The 20965-nt window shown below is 44.3% G+C and overlaps 3 protein-coding genes across 4 annotated transcripts in view; all 3 read left to right on the plus strand.

The window, feature by feature from the left end:
* The first annotated feature begins 268 nt into the window (after positions 1-268).
* LOC143413198 (neuroepithelial cell-transforming gene 1 protein-like) lies at positions 269-4557 on the plus strand. Of its 2 annotated transcripts, XM_076875894.1 has the most exons (10): positions 269-414; positions 827-964; positions 1087-1194; positions 1292-1456; positions 1661-1723; positions 1950-2123; positions 2223-2480; positions 2566-2736; positions 2881-3067; positions 3154-4557. In XM_076875894.1, the coding sequence occupies exons 2-10, from the start codon at positions 872-874 to the stop codon at positions 3582-3584; spliced, it is 1650 nt and encodes a 549-aa protein (XP_076732009.1). In that variant the 5' UTR covers positions 269-414; positions 827-871; the 3' UTR covers positions 3585-4557. The 2 variants fall into 2 exon arrangements, with proteins under 2 accessions (XP_076732009.1, XP_076732008.1); XM_076875893.1 differs by lacking the exon at positions 269-414 and having other exon boundaries at positions 689-964.
* A 2659-nt stretch (positions 4558-7216) lies between these two features.
* LOC143413204 (neuroepithelial cell-transforming gene 1 protein-like) lies at positions 7217-11412 on the plus strand. The gene is made up of 10 exons (XM_076875919.1): positions 7217-7362; positions 7775-7912; positions 8035-8142; positions 8240-8404; positions 8609-8671; positions 8898-9071; positions 9171-9428; positions 9514-9684; positions 9829-10015; positions 10102-11412. The coding sequence occupies exons 2-10, from the start codon at positions 7820-7822 to the stop codon at positions 10530-10532; spliced, it is 1650 nt and encodes a 549-aa protein (XP_076732034.1). The 5' UTR covers positions 7217-7362; positions 7775-7819; the 3' UTR covers positions 10533-11412.
* A 3773-nt stretch (positions 11413-15185) lies between these two features.
* nav3 (neuron navigator 3) overlaps positions 15186-20965 on the plus strand; it is a 408804-nt gene continuing 403024 nt past the window's right edge. Inside the window, exon 1 of the mRNA XM_012915615.4 lies at positions 15186-15320. The gene's annotated coding sequence lies outside the window, so the exon portion shown is untranslated. The remainder of the gene's footprint in view (positions 15321-20965) is intronic.

The raw sequence follows: 20965 nt of genomic DNA on the forward strand, positions 1-20965 counted from the left end.
GCACTTTTTTGCAATTTATGTAATTACTATGCACTTAATGCAGACATATTATTAAAATCTGGGCTATAATGGTTGTATTGATGTATAGCAACTTGAAATGCTCCCAAAAATGGCTCCACAGCATGTAAAAATAGAATATAAGCTCTGGCAGACTTGGTTCTATGGTAAGTCTTAAAGGGTTAATGTTTCCATTAGCACTGAGAACTGTGTTGGTTGTCATGGTTTCTGTCAGTTAGGAGCAATGGTTGATATTTAAAATAACATGGATACCAATGTTTTATCTTTTTACTGTCATTCTCTCTCTGTGCAGTAGAATCATAAATCTTTATCATAGTAAGTTACTGTTTTAGTCTTTCAGCCCTTCACCAAACTGTCTTCACATGATAAGAGCCTCTGTCCTGTAGACGACTGAAGGTAAGGAGCTCAAGACTGATGGGACAAGATGAAAAAATCAACCTGTTTCCTGCCTCTGGCCCTTATCCTGATGAATTTGGTAAAAAGAAACAATGCCTCAGAGTATCCATCAGTTATTCAGCTAATGTATGTGCAGAACAGTGTAATTAATGAGCCCTGCTGCACAGATCGTGTCTCTCTTGGACATATTTTCTACTATTCAGTTAACTTTGGATTTAAAAGTAAAATCAGAAATCTGAACTAAATGTAGAAGAATGTAACAAATGGTTTGTCAGTGTGAGGCAGAGTGATGAGGGAGCCCCATGCCAGAAAAAGCCAAACAGGGGGAAGGTGTATCTGTTCCGTCTTTTTACGTGCTTATAACTCTTGATTTTCTGCCACCTTTTTTCTCTCTGGTGTGGATTACTTGAAGCCAACTCGTGAGGATTAAAAGGATACTGTGTTTCTACTGAAAGATATGGTGGCTTACGATGAAGTGGGTAGCTTGGTGCCTATCAAACGGACTCTGCAAGTGACAGACTGCCAGAACCAGGCCAACAAGGAGTTAGAGGTGAGATGGCTGAAACTTTACTCTGTAAATGTTTGACCAGAGCTGCTGGAAATGAAGTCATAGTGTTATGATAGAATAACTGCACGACTAACCTCCCCTTCTGTTTTTGCCTCCTTCTGCAGGAACCCAGCAACAAGCACGTCCGTTCTCTCGGCAGGGTGACGTCGCTAGCCAACCTCATTTCTCCGGTAAAGAATGGGGTCTTCCGGCGCTTCGCCCAAACCATCAAGGTAAGCGCTCACAGCATCCAATGGAAACACAGCGCATTGGGGGGACAGGGACATCCCTTTCAACATGTCTGACATGTGGTGTTCTTTCTTTCTGAAGGCCTCTTTCTGGGGCGATGGCAAGTTGCCAGGCATGCCCCAGAAGCCTTGCAGCAAGGCAGCGGCCCCCACACCACCTAAAAGGAGGAACAGCACCTTATGGTCCGAGACATTAGACATCCACCAGAAAGGAACTTTCTCCACCAAAGAGATCAAGCGGCAAGAGGTGAGTCCAGGAGTCCAGGCAGGGATGAATTCTACATGCTTGCTAGACTAGTTCACATGTCTTTGTGTCAAATGGTTTAAATTGGACTAGAAGCCATTCAGCCATCTTGGCTAAGCTCACTATGGTTTAGGCTACGATATAATGACAACCTGATTTACATGTTTACTAAAAAAACATCTGTCTGTGCCTTCTCCCATTCCTCAGGCCATATTTGAGCTGTTTCGTGGAGAACAGCATCTGATTGAGGACCTGCAGCTTGCATGCAAGGTTTGTCATTTTAAAAGCTCTGAGGCAGCGGGAGTACATATAAAGCAAACAGATTAAATCAGTCTGGCAGGCTTTGAATGCAGCACAGCCAGGAGCTATAAAAAGACAGGGATTGTTCCTCTGTCTTTTTTTTTTTTGTACCCCTAAAACTGTTGACCAAGATATTTTTAGTAGCCGCTCCCAAAGCTCTGCCCAGATATTACTGATCACTTTGCTCCATCCACAGGCGTACCACGACCCGATGCTGAAGCTGTCCATCATGTCAGAGGAGGAGCTTACTCACATTTTCGGCAACTTGGATGCCTACATCCCACTGCACGAGGACCTTCTGGCGCAGCTCTCCAAAGCCACGGGGCCAGACAGGACCGTGGGCCAGATTGGGCAAATTGTTATTAGCTGGGTAAGTGTCTTTGACTTTTTGAGCCATCAAAAGCTTTTACGCTAGTAAAACCGTATTTTGAATTAGCAGTTAGATAAAGAGTCCCTCCTTCCTTTGCAGCTGCCCAGGCTCAATGCCTACAAAGACTACTGCAGTAACCAGCTGGCAGCCAAGGCGCTGCTGGACCAGAAGAAGCAAGACCCACGTGTGCAGGACTTCCTGCAGCGGTGCCTCGAGTCACCTTTTAGTCGGAAACTGGACCTGTGGAGCTTCCTGGACATTCCCAGATCCCGCCTGGTCAAGTACCCCCTACTGCTCAAGGAAATCCTGAGACACACTCCAGCAGAACACCCCGATGCTGCCAGCCTGCAGGAAGCTGTAAGTCCAGGAGACAAACTGGTTCAACACACTGATCCATCATAGTGCCTCTCCCATGTAATAATTAGGCTGCTTGTGTGTTCAGATCACTGTCATCCAGGGAGTTTTGTCTGACATCAACAAGAAGAAAGGGGAGTCCGAGTGCCAGTACTACATCGACAAGCTGGAGTATCTGGACGACAGGCAGAGGGACGCTCGCATCGAACGGTGCAAGAGTCTTCTGTGTCACGGGGAGCTGCGCAACAAGAGCGGCACGGTGAGCACAGCGCACACTTCCAAGTCGTCCTTCGGTGCTTCTCTTTGCATGTTAACACGAGGCTGCCGTCCCACATGAGGCGGGCTATGTGCTCAGATGATGCTCTGGTTTGAAAGTTTCTGTTTTTCCTGGAAATTCTTTCAGAAGCTGCACGTGTTCCTGTTCACCGACCTGCTGATCCTGACCCGCCCCGTCACCAGGAACGAGCGCCAGTGCTTCCAGGTGTACCGGCAGCCAATCGCAGTGCAGGATCTGGTGCTGGAGGACCTGCAAGATGGCGATGTCAGAATGGGCGGCTCTTTCAGAGGAGCCTTCAGCAATGCAGACAAAGGTAAGGCTCGTCCCAGAAAGTGTCCGCTAGTAGCCTGAGCAGCACTTTGCCCCCGTTCCTAATGACGCTCTCCGCTTTCTCTGCAGCCAAGAACATTTTCCGGGTACGTTCCCAAGACCCGAGCCAGGCACAGTCACACACTCTGCAGGTCAACGACGTCTTCCACAAGCAGCAGTGGCTCAACTGCCTCCGTAGTGCCATTGCCGTCCACCGGCCTCTGAGCGAGCCCTCCAGCCCCAGCCCGCCTACAGGCAGCGTCCGTTCCAAGCGCCGCCCTTCCTCCGTTTCTGCCATCATCCACATGGAGGAAGCAGACGAGAACTACCCGCAGCCAGGCTCTCAGTCGGCCCCCGCCTCACTGTGCAACAGCCCCACCACGGCGTCCCCTTCGCCTCGCTCCCCGTCGTCGTCCACGACGTCCGTGTCATCGACGTCATCCTCACCCACGACACATAAAACCAAAAAGGACAAGAAGGCTCTGTGTTCTTTAGGGAAGAGAAAAGAGACGATGGTGTGAGGTGGAGCGTTGGTAGAGAACGTGGATGGACCTCTTTGTTTTTCCTGTACATAAAACAGCACAGCACATTTATGAGTGTCTGCGTGTTATTACAGCAGTGTTCTGTTACTGTCCTCCTTGGCAGCTATTTACCTTACTCCTCCATCCAAGTGCATCCCATAGAGACACAGTATTCTGGAGGGGGGTGCACGTGGTTCAGCTCTAAAAGGGAAGCATGACAAGAAGTAAACCCACGGTTCACACTCGGTGTGGCCAGTTTGCTGAGTTCTTGAAGAAAGAGTTGGTGCATCAGATCCTGTTTACTATAAAGTTCATATTTAAACATTCTTTTAGACCTTTCTTTGGGGGATAATACACTTTATATTTTCAGATCTATCCTAGTATTGTTTTAGGTATTGTAAAGCAGCAGAGTTTTAGCTGTTAGGGCAGGTTTTTGAACATTTGCCAATGTCAAGGTGAAAGACAAAAAGCCGACCCCTAAAAAGGTGAGGTGTACCACACAAACAGATTTCTGTCATAGTTGGGTTTTTAGACTGAGCAGAAGATGTCTTATTTTTATACATTCCTTAAATAACAGATGCTAGAAGCCAGACATTATTTTATTTTATTTACTACAGAGGCATTAATTTCATTCCAGAACAGATGATATGTCAGCAAAAAACCGTGATGAACTCATATCGCAGACGAGATGATGAGTTTTGTTTAAGACAAAATTTTGAACTGAGCCACGTTGGTTTCTTAAAAAGCTGATTCCTGAGAATGAGGCGGATCACTTTTCAGTGTAGGATCTTGCATGGAGCTTTAGTTGTGGACGCCGCTTGCACCTGAAGAGGCGGCATGATGTATGCAACTGTCCCGAGGGACGGGACTGAGCGACGATGAAAGTTGTTGAAGGCAGAAGAGAACGAAGACGAGAACGTTTAGGAAGTGAAACGCTCAGTGTGACATGTGTAACTCCCATCAACAGTATTTCCTGCTTCCCATTTGAAACCTTCCTGGGTAAACTGAAAAAGATTGTGCGGAGGCCTCATAAACCTGTGGAACAAATTGTCAAGCGCGTCTATGAGACGCAAAGTATTCAGAAGAAAAGAGAGGATGTCTGTTCCCGCTCCTCTTAAACGGCTTCATAAGTCTGGACCAATAACAAGTGATCTTGGAACTTTTAAGCAGTACAGAAAATACACTGATGGACAGACATGTGTTTCTTGCTCCATGGGAGATAACTGTTTCAATGTAGGGGGAACAATTCTTATTGTGGCAAACATTTTACAGGATTGCCAAGTTGTCAAAGCACTGTGTCAGGTCTTTGAAAACTGTAATGCCTTTTTCAGCTATCCATTGGACTCAACATGCCTTGGAATTTACTTTGTTTCAAATCTGTCTAAACAAATGAATCTTGTATTACTTGATGAATTAAAACAGAAAATGGTGCTTTTGCCACTGAAGTCTGGATATGTGGCATTGCCACTGCTGTACTAGTTGGCTTCTTTTTGCTTTCTCACCAGCATGCTACCATTTGCAGTTGTTGATTTTCTGGATGGTGGAGGTGCATCCATAATTCCTTGCAAGTGGTTTACAGGACCAGCGGAAGATTCTTGTTTCTGGCCACCAGGGAGAGTCAATATCAATAAGGATGGAGTTACTCCAGATGCAAACTGGTCACAGTACAGAGTTCGCATCTTGGGGAAAGCTGGTAAGAAGCATTTTTGTTTATTGCTACCAAATATTCTGTCATTAAAGACAGAACAAAAAATTTCCCTGTAATTTCACTAACAACATTTTGTTGATGTATGTCAAAAATTTACAGAAAACTATGAAAATCCCAGGGTGAAACTGCGGAGGTCTGAAGCAACCTCTGATCTGCAGACTGAGTCAGATTCTGGAAGCAGATTGGGAAAAGGGAAGCGGAAAAGGAGGTAATTATGTGTCTTAAAAACGCCTTAAAAGCAACAATTTATTGTGGTGATTATAAGAAAAACAAAAACAAGCTGACAGTATCTTTAGCAGACCATTGCTGCTCACCAGATTTAGATATGATCTTAAAATAGCACTTTGTAACTTTTTGACTTTTAAAAATCAGTTTTAGACTCCTTTTGATGCCGGACTGTACATTAATGTTTTTAGTTTGTAGGACTAACCAGTAACTAAATTGTTTGTGGGGTTTTTTAATATTTTTTTTCATTTTAAGGCCAGTGATCCAGGGCAGCACGGTGGCACGGTGGTTAGCACTGTTGCCGCACAGCAAGAAGGTCCTGAGTTCAATTCCACCATCATGCCGGGGTCTTTCTGTGTGGAGTTTGCATGTTCTCCCCGTGTCTGCGTGGGTTCCCTCCGGGTACTCCGGCTTCCTCCCACTGTCCAAAGACATGCAGCTTGTGGGGATAGGTTAATTGGATAATCCAAATTGCCACTAGGTGTGAATGTGAGTATGAATGGTTGTCTGTCCTTGTGTGTTAGCCCTGCGACAGACTGGCGACCTGTCCAGGGTGTACCCCGCCTCTCGCCCTATGACAGCTGGGATTGGCTCCAGCACCCCCCGCGACCCTGAAAAGGATAAGCGGAAGCGAATGAATGGATGGATGGATGGATGATCCAGTTAAGCTCGGATGAGGATTGGGACAACGCTGCAGAACAGCCAGAGACCTCATCACCATCAGCAATGGAGAATAGACATTCAAGTGAAACTCCCCACCAGAACGTCACTCATCCATTTGTTCAGCTACCACCACCCTCAACTCCTTCACCTGTGGTTTCACAACCAGTTCCAAGACAACTTGTACAAGCCACCAATACCAGCATGTTTGTACGTGTTCTAACCCTCCTGGAAGACATTAAGGAGACTCAGAGGATCCACAGTCGAATGCTACAGTCTCTCCTCAGTGCAATGAAGTAGTGGAAGGTGAGCTCCACAAAAGTTGCTGTTTTTGAAAATAAAATAGATAAAATAAAAGAAGTGATGTCATTTTCGCGGAAATGTAGTTTTTGTTTTTTTTTACCATCAGGGCCTCATGAGCTTATACTGGTGTTTTTAAAAGTTATCTTTGACTTTATGACTTTCGGTGTCGTTTCTGGGATGCTTAGGACTCATACTGCACTGCTGGAAATAGTTTATTTTGATGCATATGCTGCTTTTTTGCAAACTTTCAGTATAGTATTTATTTTCGTTTTTCCTACAGTATATAAAAATTGGTGTATTTCAAAAATAAAACTATGAAGACACTCAAAATAAATTTCCTGTGGTGGGAAACTATTTTGTGCAACTTTTTTGTATTTACAGTTTTGAGGGATAAGCCTCTTAAATTTCTCTAACTAGAAATATATGTTAAAAAAGCAAAAACGATTTTCAAATTTTTGGGAGTTTATTGCACTTTTTTGCAATTTATGTAATTACTATGCACTTAATGCAGACATATTATTAAAATCTGGGCTATAATGGTTGTATTGATGTATAGCAACTTGAAATGCTCCCAAAAATGGCTCCACAGCATGTAAAAATAGAATATAAGCTCTGGCAGACTTGGTTCTATGGTAAGTCTTAAAGGGTTAATGTTTCCATTAGCACTGAGAACTGTGTTGGTTGTCATGGTTTCTGTCAGTTAGGAGCAATGGTTGATATTTAAAATAACATGGATACCAATGTTTTATCTTTTTACTGTCATTCTCTCTCTGTGCAGTAGAATCATAAATCTTTATCATAGTAAGTTACTGTTTTAGTCTTTCAGCCCTTCACCAAACTGTCTTCACATGATAAGAGCCTCTGTCCTGTAGACGACTGAAGGTAAGGAGCTCAAGACTGATGGGACAAGATGAAAAAATCAACCTGTTTCCTGCCTCTGGCCCTTATCCTGATGAATTTGGTAAAAAGAAACAATGCCTCAGAGTATCCATCAGTTATTCAGCTAATGTATGTGCAGAACAGTGTAATTAATGAGCCCTGCTGCACAGATCGTGTCTCTCTTGGACATATTTTCTACTATTCAGTTAACTTTGGATTTAAAAGTAAAATCAGAAATCTGAACTAAATGTAGAAGAATGTAACAAATGGTTTGTCAGTGTGAGGCAGAGTGATGAGGGAGCCCCATGCCAGAAAAAGCCAAACAGGGGGAAGGTGTATCTGTTCCGTCTTTTTACGTGCTTATAACTCTTGATTTTCTGCCACCTTTTTTCTCTCTGGTGTGGATTACTTGAAGCCAACTCGTGAGGATTAAAAGGATACTGTGTTTCTACTGAAAGATATGGTGGCTTACGATGAAGTGGGTAGCTTGGTGCCTATCAAACGGACTCTGCAAGTGACAGACTGCCAGAACCAGGCCAACAAGGAGTTAGAGGTGAGATGGCTGAAACTTTACTCTGTAAATGTTTGACCAGAGCTGCTGGAAATGAAGTCATAGTGTTATGATAGAATAACTGCACGACTAACCTCCCCTTCTGTTTTTGCCTCCTTCTGCAGGAACCCAGCAACAAGCACGTCCGTTCTCTCGGCAGGGTGACGTCGCTAGCCAACCTCATTTCTCCGGTAAAGAATGGGGTCTTCCGGCGCTTCGCCCAAACCATCAAGGTAAGCGCTCACGGCATCCAATGGAAACACAGCGCATTGGGGGGACAGGGACATCCCTTTCAACATGTCTGACATGTGGTGTTCTTTCTTTCTGAAGGCCTCTTTCTGGGGCGATGGCAAGTTGCCAGGCATGCCCCAGAAGCCTTGCAGCAAGGCAGCGGCCCCCACACCACCTAAAAGGAGGAACAGCACCTTATGGTCCGAGACATTAGACATCCACCAGAAAGGAACTTTCTCCACCAAAGAGATCAAGCGGCAAGAGGTGAGTCCAGGAGTCCAGGCAGGGATGAATTCTACATGCTTGCTAGACTAGTTCACATGTCTTTGTGTCAAATGGTTTAAATTGGACTAGAAGCCATTCAGCCATCTTGGCTAAGCTCACTATGGTTTAGGCTACGATATAATGACAACCTGATTTACATGTTTACTAAAAAAACATCTGTCTGTGCCTTCTCCCATTCCTCAGGCCATATTTGAGCTGTTTCGTGGAGAACAGCATCTGATTGAGGACCTGCAGCTTGCATGCAAGGTTTGTAATTTTAAAAGCTCTGAGGCAGCGGGAGTACATATAAAGCAAACAGATTAAATCAGTCTGGCAGGCTTTGAATGCAGCACAGCCAGGAGCTATAAAAAGACAGGGATTGTTCCTCTGTCTTTTTTTTTTTTGTACCCCTAAAACTGTTGACCAAGATATTTTTAGTAGCCGCTCCCAAAGCTCTGCCCAGATATTACTGATCACTTTGCTCCATCCACAGGCGTACCACGACCCGATGCTGAAGCTGTCCATCATGTCAGAGGAGGAGCTTACTCACATTTTCGGCAACTTGGATGCCTACATCCCACTGCACGAGGACCTTCTGGCGCAGCTCTCCAAAGCCACGGGGCCAGACAGGACCGTGGGCCAGATTGGGCAAATTGTTATTAGCTGGGTAAGTGTCTTTGACTTTTTGAGCCATCAAAAGCTTTTACGCTAGTAAAACCGTATTTTGAATTAGCAGTTAGATAAAGAGTCCCTCCTTCCTTTGCAGCTGCCCAGGCTCAATGCCTACAAAGACTACTGCAGTAACCAGCTGGCAGCCAAGGCGCTGCTGGACCAGAAGAAGCAAGACCCACGTGTGCAGGACTTCCTGCAGCGGTGCCTCGAGTCACCTTTTAGTCGGAAACTGGACCTGTGGAGCTTCCTGGACATTCCCAGATCCCGCCTGGTCAAGTACCCCCTACTGCTCAAGGAAATCCTGAGACACACTCCAGCAGAACACCCCGATGCTGCCAGCCTGCAGGAAGCTGTAAGTCCAGGAGACAAACTGGTTCAACACACTGATCCATCATAGTGCCTCTCCCATGTAATAATTAGGCTGCTTGTGTGTTCAGATCACTGTCATCCAGGGAGTTTTGTCTGACATCAACAAGAAGAAAGGGGAGTCCGAGTGCCAGTACTACATCGACAAGCTGGAGTATCTGGACGACAGGCAGAGGGACGCTCGCATCGAACGGTGCAAGAGTCTTCTGTGTCACGGGGAGCTGCGCAACAAGAGCGGCACGGTGAGCACAGCGCACACTTCCAAGTCGTCCTTCGGTGCTTCTCTTTGCATGTTAACACGAGGCTGCCGTCCCACATGAGGCGGGCTATGTGCTCAGATGATGCTCTGGTTTGAAAGTTTCTGTTTTTCCTGGAAATTCTTTCAGAAGCTGCACGTGTTCCTGTTCACCGACCTGCTGATCCTGACCCGCCCCGTCACCAGGAACGAGCGCCAGTGCTTCCAGGTGTACCGGCAGCCAATCGCAGTGCAGGATCTGGTGCTGGAGGACCTGCAAGATGGCGATGTCAGAATGGGCGGCTCTTTCAGAGGAGCCTTCAGCAATGCAGACAAAGGTAAGGCTCGTCCCAGAAAGTGTCCGCTAGTAGCCTGAGCAGCACTTTGCCCCCGTTCCTAATGACGCTCTCTGCTTTCTCTGCAGCCAAGAACATTTTCCGGGTACGTTCCCAAGACCCGAGCCAGGCACAGTCACACACTCTGCAGGTCAACGACGTCTTCCACAAGCAGCAGTGGCTCAACTGCCTCCGTAGTGCCATTGCCGTCCACCGGCCTCTGAGCGAGCCCTCCAGCCCCAGCCCGCCTACAGGCAGCGTCCGTTCCAAGCGCCGCCCTTCCTCCGTTTCTGCCATCATCCACATGGAGGAAGCAGACGAGAACTACCCGCAGCCAGGCTCTCAGTCGGCCCCCGCCTCACTGTGCAACAGCCCCACCACGGCGTCCCCTTCGCCTCGCTCCCCGTCGTCGTCCACGACGTCCGTGTCATCGACGTCATCCTCACCCACGACACATAAAACCAAAAAGGACAAGAAGGCTCTGTGTTCTTTAGGGAAGAGAAAAGAGACGATGGTGTGAGGTGGAGCGTTGGTAGAGAACGTGGATGGACCTCTTTGTTTTTCCTGTACATAAAACAGCACAGCACATTTATGAGTGTCTGCGTGTTATTACAGCAGTGTTCTGTTACTGTCCTCCTTGGCAGCTATTTACCTTACTCCTCCATCCAAGTGCATCCCATAGAGACACAGTATTCTGGAGGGGGGTGCACGTGGTTCAGCTCTAAAAGGGAAGCATGACAAGAAGTAAACCCACGGTTCACACTCGGTGTGGCCAGTTTGCTGAGTTCTTGAAGAAAGAGTTGGTGCATCAGATCCTGTTTACTATAAAGTTCATATTTAAACATTCTTTTAGACCTTTCTTTGGGGGATAATACACTTTATATTTTCAGATCTATCCTAGTATTGTTTTAGGTATTGTAAAGCAGCAGAGTTTTAGCTGTTAGGGCAGGTTTTTGAACATTTGCCGATGTCAAGGTGAAAGACAAAAAGCCGACCCCTAAAAAGGTGAGGTGTACCACACAAACAGATTTCTGTCATAGTTGGGTTTTTAGACTGAGCAGAAGATGTCTTATTTTTATACATTCCTTAAATAACAGATGCTAGAAGCCAGATATTATTTTATTTTATTTACTACAGAGGCATTAATTTCATTCCAGAACAGATGATATGTCAGCAAAAAACCGTGATGAACTCATATCGCAGACGAGATGATGAGTTTTGTTTAAGACAAAATTTTGAACTGAGCCACGTTGGTTTCTTAAAAAGCTGATTCCTGAGAATGAGGCGGATCACTTTTCAGTGTAGGATCTTGCATGGAGCTTTAGTTGTGGACGCCGCTTGCACCTGAAGAGGCGGCATGATGTATGCAACTGTCCCGAGGGATGGGACTGAGCGACGATGAAAGTTGTTGAAGGCAGAAGAGAACGAAGACGAGAACGTTTAGGAAGTGAAACGCTCAGTGTGACATGTGTAACTCCCATCAACAGTATTTCCTGCTTCCCATTTGAAACCTTCCTGGGTAAACTGAAAAAGATTGTGCGGAGGCCTCATAAACCTGTGGAACAAATTGTCAAGCGCGTCTATGAGACGCAAAGTATTCAGAAGAAAAGAGAGGATGTCTGTTCCCTCTCCTCTTAAACGGCTTCATAAGTCTGGACCAATAACAAGTGATCTTGGAACTTTTAAGCAGTACAGAAAATACACTGATGGACAGACATGTGTTTCTTGCTCCATGGGAGATAACTGTTTCAATGTAGGGGGAACAATTCTTATTGTGGCAAACATTTTACAGGATTGCCAAGTTGTCAAAGCACTGTGTCAGGTCTTTGAAAACTGTAATGCCTTTTTCAGCTATCCATTGGACTCAACATGCCTTGGAATTTACTTTGTTTCAAATCTGTCTAAACAAATGAATCTTGTATTACTTGATGAATTAAAACAGAAAATGGTGCTTTTGCCACTGAAGTCTGGATATGTGGCATTGCCACTGCTGTACTAGTTGGCTTCTTTTTGCTTTCTCACCAGCATGCTACCATTTGCAGTTGTTGATTTTCTGGATGGTGGAGGTGCATCCATAATTCCTTGCAAGTGGTTTACAGGACCAGCGGAAGATTCTTGTTTCTGGCCACCAGGGAGAGTCAATATCAATAAGGATGGAGTTACTCCAGATGCAAACTGGTCACAGTACAGAGTTCGCATCTTGGGGAAAGCTGGTAAGAAGCATTTTTGTTTATTGCTACCAAATATTCTGTCATTAAAGACAGAACAAAAAATTTCCCTGTAATTTCACTAACAACATTTTGTTGATGTATGTCAAAAATTTACAGAAAACTATGAAAATCCCAGGGTGAAACTGCGGAGGTCTGAAGCAACCTCTGATCTGCAGACTGAGTCAGATTCTGGAAGCAGATTGGGAAAAGGGAAGCGGAAAAGGAGGTAATTATGTGTCTTAAAAACGCCTTAAAAGCAACAATTTATTGTGGTGATTATAAGAAAAACAAAAACAAGCTGACAGTATCTTTAGCAGACCATTGCTGCTCACCAGATTTAGATATGATCTTAAAATAGCACTTTGTAACTTTTTGACTTTTAAAAATCAGTTTTAGACTCCTTTTGATGCCGGACTGTACATTAATGTTTTTAGTTTGTAGGACTAACCAGTAACTAAATTGTTTGTGGGGTTTTTTAATATTTTTTTTCATTTTAAGGCCATTGATCCAGGGCAGCACGGTGGCACGGTGGTTAGCACTGTTGCCGCACAGCAAGAAGGTCCTGAGTTCAATTCCACCATCAGGCCGGGGTCTTTCTGTGTGGAGTTTGCATGTTCTCCCCGTGTCTGCGTGGGTTCCCTCCGGGTACTCCGGCTTCCTCCCACTGTCCAAAGACATGCAGCTTGTGGGGATAGGTTAATTGGATAATCCAAATTGCCACTAGGTGTGAATGTGAGTATGAATGGTTGTCTGTCCTTGTGTGTTAGCCCTGCGACAGACTGGCGACCTGTCCAGGGTGTACCCTGCCTCTCGCCCTATGACAGCTGGGATTGGCTCCAGCACCACCACCCTCAACTCCTTCACCTGTGGTTTCACAACCAGTTCCAAGACAACTTGTACAAGCCACCAATACCAGCATGTTTGTACGTGTTCTAACCCTCCTGGAAGACATTAAGGAGACTCAGAGGATCCACAGTCGAATGCTACAGTCTCTCCTCAGTGCAATGAAGTAGTGGAAGGTGAGCTCCACAAAAGTTGCTGTTTTTGATAATAAAATAGATAAAATAAAAGAAGTGATGTCATTTTCGCGGAAATGTAGTTTTTGGTTTTTTTTTACCATCAGGGCCCCATGAGCTTATACTGGTGTTTTTAAAAGTTATCTTTGACTTTATGACTTTCGGTGTCGTTTCTGGGATGCTTAGGACTCATACTGCACTGCTGGAAATAGTTTATTTTGATGCATATGCTGCTTTTTTGCAAACTTTCAGTATAGTATTTATTTTCGTTTTTCCTGCAGTATATAAAAATTGGTGTATTTCAAAAATAAAACTATGAAGACACTCAAAATAAATTTCCTGTGGTGGGAAACTATTTTGTGCAACTTTTTTGTATTTACAGTTTTGAGGGATAAGCCTCTTAAATTTCTCTAACTAGAAAGACATGCAGCTTGTGGGGATAGGTTAATTGATTAATCCAAATTGTCACTAGGTGTGAATGTGAGTGTGAATGGTTGTCTGTCCTTGTGTGTTAGCCCTGCGACAGACTGGCGACCTGTCCAGGGTGTACCCCGCCTTTCGCCCTATGACAGCTGGGATAGGCTCCAGCGCCCCCCGCGACCCTGAAAAGGATAAGCGGAAGCGAATGAATGGATGGATGGATGGATGATCCAGTTAAGCTCGGATGAGGACTGGGACAACGCTGCAGAACAGCCAGAGACCTCATCACCATCAGCAATGGAGAATAGACATTCAAGTGAAACTCCCCACCAGAACGTCACTCATCCATTTGTTCAGCTACCACCACCCTCAACTCCTTCACCTGTGGTTTCACAACCAGTTCCAAGACAACTTGTACAAGCCACCAATACCAGCATGTTTGTATGTGTTCTAACCCTCCTGGAAGACATTAATGATAAATATATGTGTTGGTGTAAAAAGCAACAACAATTTCATTGAGGAAGGAAAGTAAGGTAGGGATGGTAAATGGCCTGTATTTGTATAGCGCTTTACTAGTCCCTAAGGACCCCAAAGCGCTTTACATATCCAGTCATCCACCCATTCACACACACATTGACACACTGGTGATGGCAGCTACATTGTAGCCACAGCCACCCTGGGGCGCACTGACAGAGGCGAGGCTGCCGGACACTGGCGCCACCGGGCCCTCTGACCACCACCAGTAGGCAACGGGTGAAGTGTCTTGCCCAAGGACACAACAACCGAGACTGTCTGAGCCGGGGCTCGAACTGGCAACCTTCCGATTACAAGGCAAACTCCCAACTCTTGAGCCACGATCGCCCGGCTCTAAGGAGAAATAATAACAGTGACAGTGAGCTATCAACTCAATGATTTGTTGACAAGAATATCACCACAAATACCTTTTGTGTGGCTGTGATTATAGCCATGGTTACCTGTATCAACATTTGAACCTTACCTACAACTCACACACAACTCTGTCTAAAAATGGAATTTTAGTTAACGCCTTCTCTCAAACTGAAGAAAATGAAGGTTGAAGAAATAATGATGGTAAAATAAAATACTGTACTCTCAGAGACATTTGTAACACAAACATCTCCCTCCTTAGGTCTTTTGTGATCACAATAGAAAGTAAAACACAAATTTAATAAGGTTAGTTGTGCTTGAGATTTGCATCACTTCATATAAGCAACATGCAACCTGTTGATTCTGCAATAAAAGTCCTTTTTGCATGGCAGACTACATTTCATATCCCTTGTTGCTGGTTCACAGATGCCACAGTAGGTTGCAGAAAGAGCCACCTCCACAGGCGACTACAGACTGCCATTTGGGGTGCAACACCGCCACCTCGTGTCCCTCTTAGCAGCTACACCCACCCATTGAGCGCTTAAACGGGCTTGGCGCTCAGAGGTGTGCAGCCTGCTGCCTTCTCTCAGTCTGAACAGAGCATTTTTTCTCCCGCAGACACCCGAGCTGGGAACCGATCTGTCCTCTCCAGAAACATCCTCTAGGAGATCCAAACCAGCAGTTTCCTCTTCTTAAAAGCCGTCTTGGTTTTCTCGTGTGATTGAAGAGCTGCGATTAAAAATAAAGGAAACCTCCGTTCTTTAGTAGCTGCATCAGGTAAGACAATTTGCAATCAGTTTGAAAGAGAAACGCCTCATTTTACGACTTGGTGATGTGTTGCTGGGTTGTTGGGCGTGGGAATGTGTGGCTTGTGGGAATGAACAAAAGATGATGCACAGTGTGGATCGTTCCTGACTGCACCTGCTTCTAAATGAGTGTGTCTGCCATGGGTGTAAATACATGAAACACTTTTGCAAGGTGCTGGAAGATCAACAAGGCGAGGTTGATGTAGCAGTTCGGGGAGTAATGATCAAGCAGCGATGGTTGAAAGCATCATGACAGACGGAGCAGATGTTGCTCAAACTGCGTGCATTTGGCGATGATCATGAGGCAAGCATGGATAGCCTATTTTCCTTTGGTTAGCTTAATATAACTTTCGATTTGAACAGTATTCCTCGGATTCATGCCATCCGCTGGCATTCAAATCAGTTTCATCACCATCAAAGAGCTGCTGAAGAGCTGGTGCCAGCTGAGCCACGGGATCTTTACCTTCCACAAGGAATCATTCAGGGGTTTTTTCGCGGGGGGGGGGGGGGGGGGGGGGGCAGTGACAAACTTTATGTGAAGCAGCTGCAGACATGCACTCTTGGACTTTTGTCCTTTTCCTTTTATGATGTCTGCAAGATGTCTGTCAGCTCAAGATGCTCTAGGTTTTGTCGTTCACGTTATCGAAACCTCACTTTAGGAGGAGCCATGATGTTTGCTTTCATGAGACGCAGACGGGAATTTGGACTCATCCTAATCTGTTTAGTATCCCTCACAGCCTGGACTCATGAATTCCTGGAACATTTTTAATAATAGATTGCTGAACAGATTCACTAGGTTGCAGCATTGATTTTTGTCTGTGCAAGGCTGTAAAGAGTCGCCTGATAAGAAACCAATTGGGGCATTTTTTTCTCTTATGAAGAAAATCTATAGCAATCATAGTAAATCCTAAAGTGGATAGTATATAAATATAGAAAATCCAAGATACTTGTATAGCAGCAGAATGATGACACAGACACTAAAGTGTTCACAAAGTGACAGTAAACTAAAACTGATTTATTATCATTGTTTAAGCTTTGTTAAGTCCAGTTTTTCCTAAAAGCTGTCCATGGATGAACTCCCTAATCATCTACATTTCATGTGTTACCATAAACCGCACCTCTTGCCATGCGAGACTCTGTGTTTGTTCCAGCGAATAATAACAGCTTCTTTATTGCCCTAATTGAATTACACACCCAAGTCAGACGCACCAATTATTTCCTTGATTGTGTAACAAGTGAGATGCTGCGGCATCTGGTATCCGCATCCCACAGGAGCGCTGTGAGGCCTGAACTGGCTGTGAGCCCGCTGATGGCCTTTAAACCCCCCCCCCCCTCGTTCAACCAGAAGCTGCAGAATTGAGAGGGGTAAGGATTTCTTCCCTTGGGAATACTAATAACCTTAGCAGACAGATTTGTCTGCGTCTTGTTCACTATCAACTCAGTAGGCAGGCGTGAGGTCGTGTCAGGACGCTGCAGTCATGTTGGGGCTAGATAGAGTCTGGTAGGGTGAATGGGGCTGCATAAGTAAGCGTTTTTATTAGCTCAAGAGAAATCCTTAACTCTGGTGAATCCTGCTCTAAAGAAGAGCCCACAGACTCTGGTTGCCAAAGGCCAGTGGTGTTTGGGAATATCTGTCCTTTTGGTTATTTGGAATGGTCACTACAAGCAATAATTGTTATCCATTTAGACAATGGACAGCACCCCTCCCCTATAATACAGGATGGGGGCTGGTCCCTATACCAGATGCCATAGGGCAAGATGCAGGGTACACCCTGGACGGGTCACCAGTCTGTCAAGAAGTACCCAGAGAGAATCCTCACAGTCACAACATCATAACTCTACACTGTTCACATGGGGGATTTGAACCCAGGCACTTGCTTGCTGTGAGGCAGCAGTACTAACCACTGTACCACTCTTTTTTAGCCTTTTTGCTTTGTATGAGAAAGAAAAGCAGCATATAGTTAGTGGTCTACACATTTGCCTGACATGTAAAAGATCTCTGGTTTGATGCCAGGAGGAGCCACCAATCCATTTGGGGTTGTATCAAGAAGGGCATCTGGTGTAAGAGATCTGCCAAATCAAACATGCAGGGGTACCTCCTGTGGTGATCTCTGTGAATAAGGGAGCAGCTGAAAACAGCTTCTTCTTTTTGACAAAGAGAAGGGAGGAAGTTGAAACCAGCAAATAAATAACTGGAACACAGCTTGTTTAATGAGGTAATCAGATAACTGCTGAAACTCAGTATATGCGCTCATCGCTATCTGTCGTGTGCTGTCATGCAGTGGAAGCTTAAACCTAGAAGTATCATTTCCTTTTGAATGATTCTGAAAACCGCTGATGGGCATTACTCCATTCATTCACGCTGGATCCAAACTTTTATCCAAGTAACTAACATGACTCCATTTGATTATTTAACCATGTTTGGTAAATTTCTCCTTGTTGGAACACAATAACACAACACAGCAATACCATGTTTTTACATTTGGAAAGACACAAACTCTTTTTAGTGGCTTTGTTGGTTTTGTATCAGATTTTATTTGCTCTGGTTTCTGTCTTTGTCTCAACCCCATTTAGATGTGGTCTTGGCTATAAACATCACTGGAGCTGCTCGTTGAACTGAGTTGTGTTTGCCTCTCGCGCTGCCTTTTGTCTTTTCGTCTCTGACATTTTTGGTTAGTTTTCTGCTTTCTGTTTGCAATGAATCCACTCTCTAACCAAACCACTTCCAGGTGTTTCTGTCCAAGTAATAAGGATGGATATTGAACCTCAAGACCATTTTTTGATGACTGAAATGTTTCCATCCAGTTGGTCAGAGTACTGAAAACCAAGTTTAGATATCTGGCCAGATTCAGAATCTGGAAATTTAGTGTACATCATTCCTGTTTAGAGAACTTTTAATATTTGGAAAAATGGTTTCTGTAAAATGAGTTAAAAGAGACAAAGGTTTGAAGCTCACATGGTGCTGGGACCACAAAAAAAGTAATAATAATTTTATATGTTCTCCGGTGGAATGAAGCCATGCGTTTTACATCTGTGTCTGCATTTTAAGTGCATGTTTAAAATGAGAAGGAGATGAGCACCAGGGTGGTTTGAGGTGCTGAGATGTGGAACAGGAACATGTCGGGCTGGTTTGGTTCATTGATGCTGTGTGTTAGGGGCAGCAGTGAACCCTGGGGACTCAACCCCTGTCTCCTGCTTTGGTCCTTCTGTTCAGCTCTCCATTATGACTGTCACTCTTATCATCAGCTAATTCCAGCTTCCTGCACGACTTTCATCATATTTTAATCTTTTCTTCTTCACTCTTTTTTAGCTTTCTTTCTCTAAGTATGCTTCCTGCCGCATAGAAGTAATAGCTTTCCTTCCCTTCTCCCGTCTCCTTCGATCTTTCCTCATTTCCCTTCCCTCATCTCTTCCTTCTCTTTCATGTCAAAGCTTTCATTTTACAACTTCTTTTTTGTGCCCTTGGGTTGTGTCTGTGTGGGATCACGAGGGTAGCGTTTCACCAAGATCAATGACGGCTTAAGATATTTCATTTAAAGTGTCAGATTAAATTAGGTCTAACCGCGGCAGATGGGGGTTTAAAGGCCCCTGATAGAGAGCAGGGACATGCTCTCCCATCAGCATCGATTAGCTCCATTGTCATTTTTGGACGGAGACTCATGTGATTAATTGGACCTTAAGAAGTACCTGAAGGTATGTCATCAGATTTTACTTTGGGATTGAGATTTTTTTCTTCTTGAAAACTGACTAATCAGTTTCCGAGTTTCCTTCTTCCCTGTCATGCAGTTGTCATCTGAGTTACAGTGAATCTGGGTTAACTCATGAGTCTTTTCTGTGTAGAAACTACTTGCGGATGCTCAAAGTAAATCCACCGCAAAGCACATTTGACAATAGCAAAGACTCAAGAATTAAAGACTGTTGAAAAGAGGAGGAGAAAAGACTAAAGTGGCGTGTAATCAAAACACAGAGGTGAGAAAGAGCAAAAAACAAACTGCTGCTTTTACTGTTTTGTAGAGAGGAGGAAGGCATGGGGAATAGGGAATAATAAGAGACAAAAAGCAGAGGTAGGGTAGGAGAGAGATTATTTGTCACCACTGACTGTTCAAGGCAGAGAGCCTCGTGGCACTGACGGCCTGTGGAGCTGCTCTTTGAGGATACTGGATGAACTTCTCGTGAGAGATGTAGGTTTGTGTCTCTGCAGCTATGAGCTGTGGATAAATTCTCCAGTGAAGGATTGGAAGGTTGTTGTGTGTATATGTCCACAGTAATGGTCATCAATATTATACTTTTATATATAAAGGAATCAAGGAACCGAAGGCCTTATCTAGAATCCAATGGTTTGTCTTTAGCCCGTGGGCTAATTTTATGGGAGCCCTGGTGTGACAAAAGGAGATCCAAATTTTTGAAAAGCCTGGAGATCAGCTGAACAAAAAAAAGAAGCAAATCATCTTTATCTGATACCTTCTTGTTCCTTCCCGATTGATGCCGATTGATTGCCTACACAGGGTTGTCTGATTTTTTTGCCCTAAAACTCTTCAGACTTTACCTTACAATATAAACGCCTTGAGTTAACTGTGGCTGTGAGTTGACACTATAGAAATAAAACTGAATTGAATTGAACGTCAGGTCTTGACTGAAAAAAACTTTGACTTCTGAGGTTGTAGCTGTAACGTGACTGTCAGCTGGACATCCTTCTTTGACTTTTTGGTGCAGTGGTCAGAACACAGGTTAGAAATTTAGATTGGGGGGCGGGGACTAATCTGTGTGAAAAATGGTGTTAGTATTGTAGAAGTAAGGGCAATTTGCAGACATTTCGGCTTATAATAGACGTGAAATTGCAGAACTGTGTGTGTGGGACATCAACTGAAGGTTCAATCTGTGATGTTTGTGGGTGCTGAAGTGTGGAAAAAATGTTCTGTTTTATAGGAGCTTATTTAACATACATTATATTGTGCAACATTTTTGCATCAAGAAGAGCTTTAAATGCTCCTACAATTGGCATTGTAAGAAGATAAAAAAAAAGAAAGGACATTGCCAGCCCTTCTAACTGGATTAAAACTAGTGGAATTTTTGGGGAGCTGATTCCTAATTTAAAGTTTCTGGCCAGTTAGAACATGTAATATGAATGCTTAAGGTGAAGTAGAGCGCAGACATGGTTCTTATATGAAAATGATCAAGAAGCCAATTTTTCATCAGTCCTATTATGAAAGTATAATGAATAAAATGACAGGATTGGCTGAATTTACCCTGAAGTGACCTTGGATTCACACAGTAAGAAATTTTGAAGAATGGATTGCCTAATAGATAGAGCCTCTAGTCGAGTGTCTAGTCTGTTCGATAATACCAACCTGTCTCACAGCTGATCCAGTAACCCACATTTGTACAAGTACACAGGTACCTTGTTGGCACTTGACAGATCTTTTATTGCCTCATTCAGTATGTCTCTATTTTGACTTTTGGAGGTTCAGAGAAAGTTAGCACAGTGTGCGTTTCCATTTGAGTCTCTCACAATGCTACACATTGTCAACATGGAGCAGTTGAGTACAAACATGTTGTTTGACTTTAGGCCGACACTAGTGTACCTCACTCCTTTGTGAGTCAGCTGCTGCCACTGTA

Source organism: Maylandia zebra, linkage group LG17 (genome assembly GCF_041146795.1).
Source record: "Maylandia zebra isolate NMK-2024a linkage group LG17, Mzebra_GT3a, whole genome shotgun sequence".
NCBI classification, from domain to species: domain Eukaryota; kingdom Metazoa; phylum Chordata; class Actinopteri; order Cichliformes; family Cichlidae; genus Maylandia; species Maylandia zebra.

What these genes read in the sequence shown, in the direction of transcription:
- LOC143413198 (XM_076875894.1), top strand. Translation starts at nt 872, where the DNA reads ATGGTGGCTTACGATGAAGTGGGTAGCTTGGTGCCTATCAAACGGACT. An exon ending in GCTTCGCCCAAACCATCAAG is followed by an intron (nt 1,195 to 1,291) that starts GTAAGCGCTCAC and finishes TTCTTTCTGAAG; the next exon opens with GCCTCTTTCTGGGGCGATGG. An exon ending in CTGCCAGCCTGCAGGAAGCT is followed by an intron (nt 2,481 to 2,565) that starts GTAAGTCCAGGA and finishes TTGTGTGTTCAG; the next exon opens with ATCACTGTCATCCAGGGAGT.
- LOC143413204 (XM_076875919.1), top strand. Translation starts at nt 7,820, where the DNA reads ATGGTGGCTTACGATGAAGTGGGTAGCTTGGTGCCTATCAAACGGACT. An exon ending in AGGCCAACAAGGAGTTAGAG is followed by an intron (nt 7,913 to 8,034) that starts GTGAGATGGCTG and finishes CTCCTTCTGCAG; the next exon opens with GAACCCAGCAACAAGCACGT. An exon ending in CTGCCAGCCTGCAGGAAGCT is followed by an intron (nt 9,429 to 9,513) that starts GTAAGTCCAGGA and finishes TTGTGTGTTCAG; the next exon opens with ATCACTGTCATCCAGGGAGT.